This window comes from Homarus americanus, unplaced genomic scaffold (assembly GCF_018991925.1).
Source record: "Homarus americanus isolate GMGI-L3 unplaced genomic scaffold, GMGI_Hamer_2.0 scaffold24922, whole genome shotgun sequence".
Taxonomy (NCBI): domain Eukaryota; kingdom Metazoa; phylum Arthropoda; class Malacostraca; order Decapoda; family Nephropidae; genus Homarus; species Homarus americanus.
In genome coordinates this window covers 3,795,190-3,805,401 of record NW_024722610.1, presented here as the reverse complement: position 1 = coordinate 3,805,401, position 10,212 = coordinate 3,795,190, and the positions used below count along the sequence as shown (strand labels likewise).

Sequence of the window (10,212 nt, the reverse complement as noted above, 5' to 3'; positions counted from 1 at the left end):
GAAGATCTAGTGAAGTATTTATTTGTCTATTTATGTCCTTTAGATTGAGTTTTTGTTTTTTGCTTATAAAATGTCATAGAAGTGACCAGGGAGAATATAATTTACATTGCTGGAATTCTTATAAGATAGTGATTAATTTGAATATAATCATGCTATAGTTTGCCCTAGACAAAAATTTTATTAATCATTTTGTACATTATTTTGATACAAGTACAGTACAGCTTTGCCCTTAGGACAGTGTGTGCATGTAAATGAGTTTCAATGAATGAATAAAGTTACATACCTATATCGAGCCAAAAATAATAGTTGAAAAACTTTATGTAGACAGAGCTTGGATGGCTAAATTTTAGAATGACCAATAATTTTAATATAAAAAATGCACAAATATTAAAGAGCACAATTTTCTTGATATTTGCTCCACTGGAAACGAATGTAAACATAGAACAGATTACTGAATTGGTAGACTAGCCCATCAGCTGATCAGCTGATGCTCACAACAAAACGTGTTTGTCGTAAGGATTTTGTTAATCAAAGTTTTGTTCGTTAACCGAAATGAAGATCCTTATGGGAGGTAATTTGTTAACCGAAATTTCGTTAATCGAACCGTTCGTTAACCGAGGGACCACTGTATATTACAGTATATATATAATGCATGAATTAAATAACCAAATAAGAAAGAAATCTTATGTTACAACAATGCCTTAATATTAATTTTGTATCTAATGATACTTTTGTTGACTTCATTGTGTTATACAGTATAATGTAAAATGTTGGAAGAGTTTTTAAATTGAACACTTTAAGCTGAAAAGGTGTAAATATACTAAGTTCTGAAAAGGATTGAAATATATGATTTACATAATACTGCACCAGGTATCATAGACAAGTTAATGTTGGTTGTTGTCAATAGTTAATCTTATTATGATGAGTCATCCCCAAATCCCTCAGGGAAGGGAGGAGGGTCTGGATATGCCTCAACAGGAGAAGCACTGTCCTTGAAGTCACTAATGGTGCCAAGTGATAGGCGTTTCACACTGGAGACAAGATCTGGAATCCTTGGGGCTTGGTAACTAGGCTCCTCTTCAATATCCAAACCTTTGGGCAAATCATGCACCATCATGTGAATAAATTATCATGACATAGATCTTTTATGGAAATAAGCTTCTAATGGCCTTCTGCTAGCTTTGGTTTAATCAACTTATTGTTTATCACTTTATATACCTGCCCTGTCTATGTACAGTACAGGATATGTAAACCAATATGAATTTTTATGACAATTTTACTGAAAATCTCTCTCTCTCTCTCTGTACTATTATTAATAAGATATAAACAAAAGGAGAAAAGCTATCACACTGCACTCTTGCTATAATCACAAATTTGTTACAGAATAAGTGAATTATGCTGGCAGGGTCATTTACCTGTGCAGTTTCTGTAGTGCTGCAGGACACACTGGTAAAGGAAAGCATACTGCATCTGTAACACAAGATTTACATTAATATACTCTGAAGCTTAAATATCTTCCTCTGATGGCCTATTTGCTCACATTTGAATAATAAATAACCTAATGACTTTGTTGGCTATCCTTGGATTCACCTTAATTTTTACCATTGTTTGTGTACGTGCACTGTCGAGTTATGGTACATTGTTTGTATACTTGTACATGTACTGCCTAGGTACATTGTAAATCTTCACTGTTTAGGTAGTTACCCAAAAATGTATCTATCCCTGCCATGCATAGCACTGAAACGTCAGGCAAAAATTTTAAATTACATTTTTAAGGGTTATCATCATGTATAAGTAGGCCTGCTCCTCCTGAATGGCAGTGTTACTATACGTTGACAATCCCTTATCCGAAATCCTTGGGGCCAGATGTATTTCGGATGTCGGAATTTTTCGGATTTCAGAATGGTTAGCTTAGTTTTTTTTTTAATTTTTATTTATTTAATTTTTTTTACAGAGGTCAGCCCACCCGGGCACAGGTCAATGACCCACATTGGGACCTGGGAGGCAAAAATGTAATAATTATAATAGTAATAATAATTCATAGATCTAGATCATGTTTCTCACTTTTGATCTTTTTTTCATTCTTGTATTTCTTTATTATTATTATTAGTATTATTATTTTATTATTATTATTATTGTTATTATTATTATTATTAATTTTACTATTAATATATTATTTTATTATTATTATTGTCATTATTATTTTATTTCTTTGTATTTTTTATTCTAAATTTTATTTACTATGAATAATAATAATATTATTATTATTATTATTATTATAATAATTATTATTATTACATTTTCTCACCCCAGGCCCCGATGTGGGTCAGTGACCAGTGCCCGGGTAGGCTGATCCTGGTTTAAAAAAAAAAAAAGACAAAGAAAAGAAAAAACATTTGCTCCACGAAAAGACTCAGTTTTCAGAGGTTTTCGGGTAAGGGGTTGTCAACCTGTAATTGCATTGCATGATAATTCCATACCTATTTTGCCCTTGTGTACTATGTGTGTAATGTACACTTTTGCTGTGTGTAGAACATAAGTATAGGTAGTAGGCAGCTATCAAACAGGGGGGTACTACCACCTAGGAAGATATTGGAAGCATAATGTGTTGACTAATGGTAGACCCCACTGCCATATGGCATCACGAAAATTGTGACCAAGTCCCAGGTTGATGATCTGACTTTCTGCCTCATTTACACACAATTACAGGGTCTCAATTGTTTCTCTTACCATTGACAATAATATACATAGTATATTGTTTCTCACTCATCTTTTTTTAATTTTTGTATTTCTTTATGGTTCTTTATTATTATTATTATTATTATTATTACTACTATTAATATTATTATTATTGCAGTGTTGTTATAAATGGTTAATATTGATGACTGACCTGTGGATGTTTTTTTTTTCATTTTTGTATTTCTTTATTATTATTATTATTATCATCATTATCAATATTAATTTATTATTTATTTTCATTTTTTTTTCAGTTTTATTTACTATGAATTATTATTATTATTTTTAGTTTTATTATTATTATATTACTGTATTATTATTATTATTATTATTATTATTATTATTATTATTATTATTATTATTATTATTATTATTATTATTATTATTATTATTACATTTTCGCCCCCCAAGCCCTGATGTGGGTCAGTGACCTGTGCCCAAGTGGGCTAATCCCCGTAAAAAAATATAAAATAAATAAAATAAATAAATAAAAATATACCATCATTGTCAGTTACACTCTCACCAAAAATCTCTCGAACGCTATAAGCACAATGCAAGACTCTGAAACTATTCCGAGATGACAATCACCATTTTGCTCATACTCACATCCATTGTGCCCAGGTGTTCAAGAAGTTTTGTTGAGAGTGTACCTTTCTTGTATTCGTACCTGCACTGTCTAGGTACAGTGTTTATCTGCACAATCTATGTACTGTATATCAAATACCTGCATTGTCTACTTACGTGATGAATTAATGTAAATTTGTGTGACTATTTTACTGAATTATTATCTATTTGTTTGTTTATCTACAGTATATACGTATCAGTATCATTTCTATCTATCTATTTATACTGTATATTATGTCTATCTGTGGTACAGTACTGTATCTATCTATAGTCAGTTCTAAGAGAAAAATTATTATAGTCCCACAAGCACTGCAAAACACAGTCTCTCTTTGACATTGTAATAGATACTACTGGGATGGTACAGTAGAAATAAAATCAACATGAAGGTGAGAGGAGTACCGGAGTCTGAACCATGTTAGGGCGCATATTGCGCATCTTGAAGATACAGTTGAAAATATCCACAGTGGAACCCTGCTCCATCTCTTTCATGAGGTTGTAGACAGCGATGAAGGTTCCTGTGCGGCCCACACCAGCACTGTCAAATGGCCAACATGTTCATCACATTTATAAAGTTTATATATTTTTACTTTTTTTCCAACAGTGTCTAATACCTTTGCTTTTTTTACTTCAGAACATTACTTAGAAAGGCAGAAAATTATATGAGGAATTTAACAATGTCCACTGAGGTTATACAGAATGTTTGTTTATATACTGTACAGGGTATTTCTAAATGCAGCATTTATAAAAAAAAAATCCATTCATATTAATATTTTGTAGATAGACTTTTCTAATGATCAGTTCTAAGATATTTTACTAAATGACACAAGTCATATAACATGACTATCTCTTATACTCATTATCATGTACTGAGAGATACACATGACAATTATACTTATTCTACGATTATTCTTTTCTATTCATAGACATGCACGATTAGTAATTTTTTATTATATTTTATCAACATCACCTTTTCTGCTACAGGGAATGGCTAAACACATGACAGTAACCCTCAAGTGAAAAATGACAATAACTCCTACACCTTAGTTGCTATAAATCTTTTGGGTCATCTCCATACACTGACCCATTAGTCTTGTTTATGATTTGCCACACACCGTTGTAAAGGTCAATACTCGACCACATGTTAATATTTGGCATCAGCTAGTTGCCACTCCTCTACTGGTCAGTCTCTGGCTAAAGAAATTACTAGCACAGTAAACTCCCAGAATTAACTTATTTGAAGTAAGAGTATTGAATTTAGGGAATAACCTACCAGGAAAGCAAGCACAAACTCTTTTATTGTCCAGACTAGACCAGCAAAGTTCAGGTACAGTAAAGAGCTTGTATGTGTCGAGTACACAGAGCATCAGAGATATGAACGACCATGTAAACAGTTTGAGAGTGTAAGTAATGTGGAAGATAGGCAATACATCTCTCTCATGCAGTTCCTATTGTCACCTCTAGCTTGTGTACTGTACTAAAACAACTGGTGTTGTTACAGTATCCAGTCTTCGTTCACATGATACATTTGTATTTATTTATGGTCATCATGGCTCACCAACTACCTCCAACTCCCTTCCTTCCATCACTCTTCTTTCTTGTCCCACAAATATGAATCTGATTCTTCAATCTCATTTTATTTTCATATCTTTTGATCTTACAAATAATTTTTATTGCCATTATCTTTGTAAATGTACACATGGTAGCATTTTACAGCTGATTCAAAGTACAGTTGTATAAGTACAGTATAATCAAATTGGAATATCTGAAGATTAGCCCTCTCAATTTATTTCACCTGATGATTAGAACATCCTAATGTTACCTTGGGGTTAGGTTAAGGTAGATTAAGCTTGCACTAATCTTAAGGTCAAGTGGTGAAAAACATTGGGGCTAATCATCATGTAATCTATTAAAGTGTTAGCCACTTGTACTAATAACTGAAAGTGTTAGCTTTAAGAGGGACTGTCAGAATCTCTTCATTGGAAATATTTAACAGTTTGCACATTTTATTTCTACCAAGAGGTGACTACAATATTGCATTGCCACCTCAGCTATCTTACCTGCAGTGGACCAATATGGTTGAGGATTTAGAAGATGATGCACTCTTGATAACCTTGACAAAATTCAGCAGCTGATCTGGAGTGCTGGGGCACCCCATGTCCGGCCAGGCGATGTATTGGAAGTGTTTTATATCCCTTAACCGATTTCCGGTCTAGAGAGACAACACATACACTTTAGCTTCTGTTCACGTCATTTTACATCATCTTACCTTCCCTTAGGTATCTTTATCGTAAAGCAAGAGTGAATGTGGTTATTCTTGTAGTGAATAAAGTGGCTAAAGTCTGATCAGTCCCAGGAAGTACACTCAAAGAAAAAAGCCATGTTACACTTACCATGCCTTATGTTCTGAAACCAATGACAATGAATTTGGGAAAAGTTCCCTTTTCAGATTCAAACCTCGAAGCTTCGTTGTCACTTGACTTAAATTCTTTGTCATGGGTTTCAGATCATAATGCCAGAGGGGGTGTAACACAATTATTTTCGTTGAGTTTATACTGTACTACTATGCTATCATCACCTGAACTCCCATAGGCTCAAAAATGTTTTCTCAATATGGTAAGTCCTCGTTTAATGCCGTCCTGCTTAACGTTGTTTCGGTACTACGTCGCTGAACTTTAGAGACCAAAAATTCTTTTAACTTCCCGGTGATCCGATACTACTTCGTTTTGTTTCATCACGGACTACTTTCTAAGACGCATCACCCACTATTGTCTGGCCGCGCTACGCTGTCTCGGCTGGGTGCGCTGCCCTCACTCGCGGAATGTCACAGCATCCCCAAGCGACGCCAAACCAGTTTCTGTTACGACTTCATGATTCGTGTGTACTTAAGTGCTTTTGCTCTAAAACTGTACTCTAACCATTTGAAATGGCTTCCAAGCACCCATCAAGTGCTACTGATGCTAGTGTAGTGAAGAGACAACGTAAGACCATTACTCTTGCTACGAAAGTGGATGTATTAACCCGATTTGGAAAAGGGGAACGTACTGTGGACATAGCCGCTGTGCTTGGTCTAACCCCCACAACGGTGCGTACCATCCGGACCAACGTTGACAAGATTAAGGTTAGTACTGGAAGTGGTTCTTCTCTGAGTGCTACTAAGACAACTCGTACTAGAAGCACTGTGATAGAGAAGGTAGAAAAGATGCTGGCTATGTGGATGGAGGACCAGAATCAATGCAATGCCCCTGTGAGCCTTATGGTTATCCAGCTTGAGGCCAGATCCTTAATTGACGACTTAAAGGAAGAAGAGGATGAAGGATTGAAAGAAGAGACCTTTACGGCCAGTCGAGGCTGGTTTCAATGATTTAAGCGTCGGTATAACTTCCACAACATAAAGATGACTGGTGAAGCTGCCAGTTCAGATACGGTTGCTGCCGAGACATTCCCGCCAACAATGGAGGAAGAGCAAGCAGCGGCGGAGGAACCCCAGTCAAAGCAGCAGGAGGAGGAGGAGGCAGCCGCAGAGTCTCAGTGACTCGCCACCCTCCTCCTCTCCTGCCCTTCTCTGCCTCCACCCTCCTCCACTCTCGTCATCCTCCTCCTTCGCTCCACTACCCACCACACACTCGCTCTACCACCTCCGCCCATCGGTGAGTACCAATACAAACTTAGTACTGTAGTTCTATACAGTCTTTCCTCGACTTACGATGGGGTTCCATCCCGACGGCCAGGTCGTAAGTCGAATATGCGAAAATAGTACATAGAAATTCTAAAATGGGTGTCGCTTTTTCTTCTCAGCACCACGAGAACTCTCATGTTTACGCTTGCCAGCCATTTTAAAGGGAATTACAAAAAAAAAATTTGTCAGTACACAGTGCGATCACTAACGTCGGGACTCGAAAATGCGTAATGTGAAAAATATTTTATACGACCATGGCCGTCGTATGTCCGGGTTGTTGTAAGTAGAATATGTCATAAGTCGAGGGGAGACTATACAGTCAACCCTCACTTTACGCTGTATCACATTCCGCGTTTCCATGTTTACGCAGAGCCCTGCCAGAACCCAGGATGCTCACATTCCGCGGTGCGTGTACCCCTTTACGCAGGTGAAGTATAATTTTTTTATTTAGCTCATAAAATTCATACAAATTGTCCAGCCAGAATATAATTTACATTGCTGAATTCTTACTATTTGATGATCATTTTGAATATAAACATCATAGACTTTGCATTAGACATACAAATTTTAGATCTAATGTTTACTCTGAGTAAATATGTTATCTTTTGTGCAAAATATATGACATTTATATTCAAAATATTCCTGGTCTTACAAGGAATCCAGCAATGTCAATTATATTTTCCTAACTTTAGTCTGAGGTATTATTTATTACTAAAAAGGTAAATAGTCTGGTTTCCCCACACATTTATCTGGTAGGGATGGTTGGTGGGGGGTGGGGGGGAGGGAGGGACCGACCGACCATCTGGCAAGGTGTGAAGAATATTTTTTTTTATTAACTGAAGATATTTGTTTTAGCTCATAAAATTCATACAAATTACCCAGCCAGAATATAATTTACATTGCTGGAATTCTTACAATTTGATGATCATTTTGAATATAAACATCATAGATTTTGCATTAGACATACAAATTTTAGATCTAATGTTTACTCTGAGTAAATATGTTATCTTTTGTGCAAAATATATGACATTTATATTCAAAATATTCCTGGTGTTACAAGGAATCCAGCAATGTCAATTATATTATCCTAACTTTAGTTTGAGGTATTATTTATTACTATACCTTAAAATCTAGTGGTTTTCCCCTCAAAATTTCTCAGAGAGGGAAGAGCCAGTGAGTGTAGTGTGAGAAGAGGGGGAGGAAAATGAGTCCATTATTTGAATGGACATTAACTTGGCGTCTGTATTTCTCTATTTCTCTTAAGTATTAATTGTGTGCATGTACCATCATAAAATTAAGATGTTATTTTTACTAGAACATAGGTATTGTGTTGGAAAAAGTGGAGTTTGGGGGACAGCTGGTCTCTATTCACTTTACGCGTTTCTCACTTTCCGCGGTACCCTGTGGGTTACATTAACCGCGTAAAGTGAGGGTTGACTGTACTGTACTATTTTCTATAGAAATGACTGATTTTCTGTATATGTAACTTTTTTCATGGGGAAAAGGGAGGCTGGGGAACGTAACTCCCATATTTTATCTATTTCTTATGGGGAAAATTGATCCGCTTATCTGTTTCGCATAACGTCGAGATTTTCAGGAATGTAACCCCGACGCTAACTGAGGACTCTGTATTGTATCTTAAAAGTCAGTTATTTTTGCTGCAAGTAAAGAGTGATAAAAAAGTCCGTTTCCAGTACCTGAAATAACTACAGTAATAATATAGTTGCTTATAAGTTTTGTGATTCCAATATAATGTGTGATGGAAAGCCAAAGCAGAATAATCAGATATAAACCAATTATATACAGTATGACCCAGAATTTTGTATATAAATTGTAAATACAAACTAATGTTTTGAAACAAAAATCCTTAAAGTAACAAAGGTAATACAGTACAGTAATAATATGTACCTGTGTTTATATGCATGTTAATTTGTGTACAGTATAAGATTATGGATAAATTTTATTACTGTATACAGTATAACCTATAAAATATTAAGACAAAACATTATACAGAAGAGTGACTTATGCAGCTTACTGTACTGCATTGCTGCCATTATATTTTACCTAACTGATATTATTTCTTTCCTCACTACCATCATTCCCATAACATATAAAACCATCTGAAATCAATCTATTCCTTGCATACTTTATTAGTACAGTATCTCGCTCATGCTCGCCCATCTTTTGGCATCTTCTAACCTTGAGTTACTGAAATCTTTCCCTGGCTTCTGCCATTATTAAATACTGTACTTTAATGAAAATATCACTATTGATATTTCCTGTTGATTCTACTACACATTTCAATGACATTTTTACTCTTGATAACAAACCTACAGAGACTTAGAAACCCTTGCATTGATGAGTATTATTCCTCAACCTTGTTGAAGTGTTCCTTACCTTACAGAGAATCATTTTGCGAGTGATGTATCCTCCTGGCAGGTCGGGAGTCTCTTCCAAGGTTTTGACGGAGAGCTGCTCCACTGGGTACTCTAAGGGATCTTCAGTTACGTTAGGCCAGTACTTGCTACATTTTTCCTGAAGGAGGCATTATGTATGTAAGATTTGATTATGGGAGTACCGAATGTAAGACTTTTTCTTCTTTTTCTCTAATTCCATCTAATTTTTTTTTTTTTATTTTCTTTCTTTCAGAATTCTGTCTCATCCTCTCCTCTCTCTCATTTCTCTATTTCTAACACTATCTTTTCCTATAACTACCTTTAGCTGTCTTCTCTTATTATTATTCATCTCACCTGACTGTTTTTCTCACTCCATATCATGTCTCTCATCTTTCTGTTTCCCTAATTATTCTGTGTACTGTGCAGTACTGTAATAATGTCTCCTTTCTCTCCCTCGCATCTCTACACATCAACTGTCTCTTATCACTCCTATTTACCTTGGAGTTCTGTGTACATTGAGTTAACATGACGATAATGTGGATATTGTTCTCCCACACCATCCTCCAAAAGTCCTTGTTCGTGCTTTCCTTCGGGCCCTGTGTTGCGATAAAATCCCTGATTTTAACCCTGAAGGAAGGAAGGAAGGAAGGATTTTCACGTCAGTTGCTAACAGAATCCCTTAAACTTAATTTTAGACAAATTGACAAATTGTACCAAAATTGGGTTAAATGACGTTATATTAAGTTTGGTGAAGTTATGTTAGGTTAGGTTAGATTTTTT

At 35.4% G+C, this 10,212-nt stretch overlaps 2 protein-coding genes across 2 annotated transcripts; both read right to left on the bottom strand.

The window, feature by feature from the left end:
- Nucleotides 1-577: 577 nt before the first annotated feature.
- On the bottom strand, nt 578-4,057 carry LOC121862897. The gene is made up of 3 exons (XM_042361296.1): nt 3,760-4,057; nt 1,416-1,470; nt 578-1,092 (listed from the first exon to the last, which is right to left on the bottom strand). The coding sequence occupies exons 1-3, from the start codon at nt 3,847-3,849 to the stop codon at nt 917-919; spliced, it is 321 nt and encodes a 106-aa protein (XP_042217230.1). The 5' UTR covers nt 3,850-4,057; the 3' UTR covers nt 578-916.
- A 1,305-nt stretch (nt 4,058-5,362) lies between these two features.
- LOC121862896 (tyrosine-protein phosphatase 9-like) lies at nt 5,363-10,044 on the bottom strand. Its single transcript, XM_042361295.1, has 3 exons — nt 9,930-10,044; nt 9,434-9,571; nt 5,363-5,569 (listed from the first exon to the last, which is right to left on the bottom strand). Exons 1-3 carry the CDS (start codon nt 9,990-9,992, stop codon nt 5,414-5,416), a joined length of 357 nt encoding a protein of 118 aa, XP_042217229.1. The 5' UTR covers nt 9,993-10,044; the 3' UTR covers nt 5,363-5,413.
- Nucleotides 10,045-10,212: the final 168 nt, after the last annotated feature.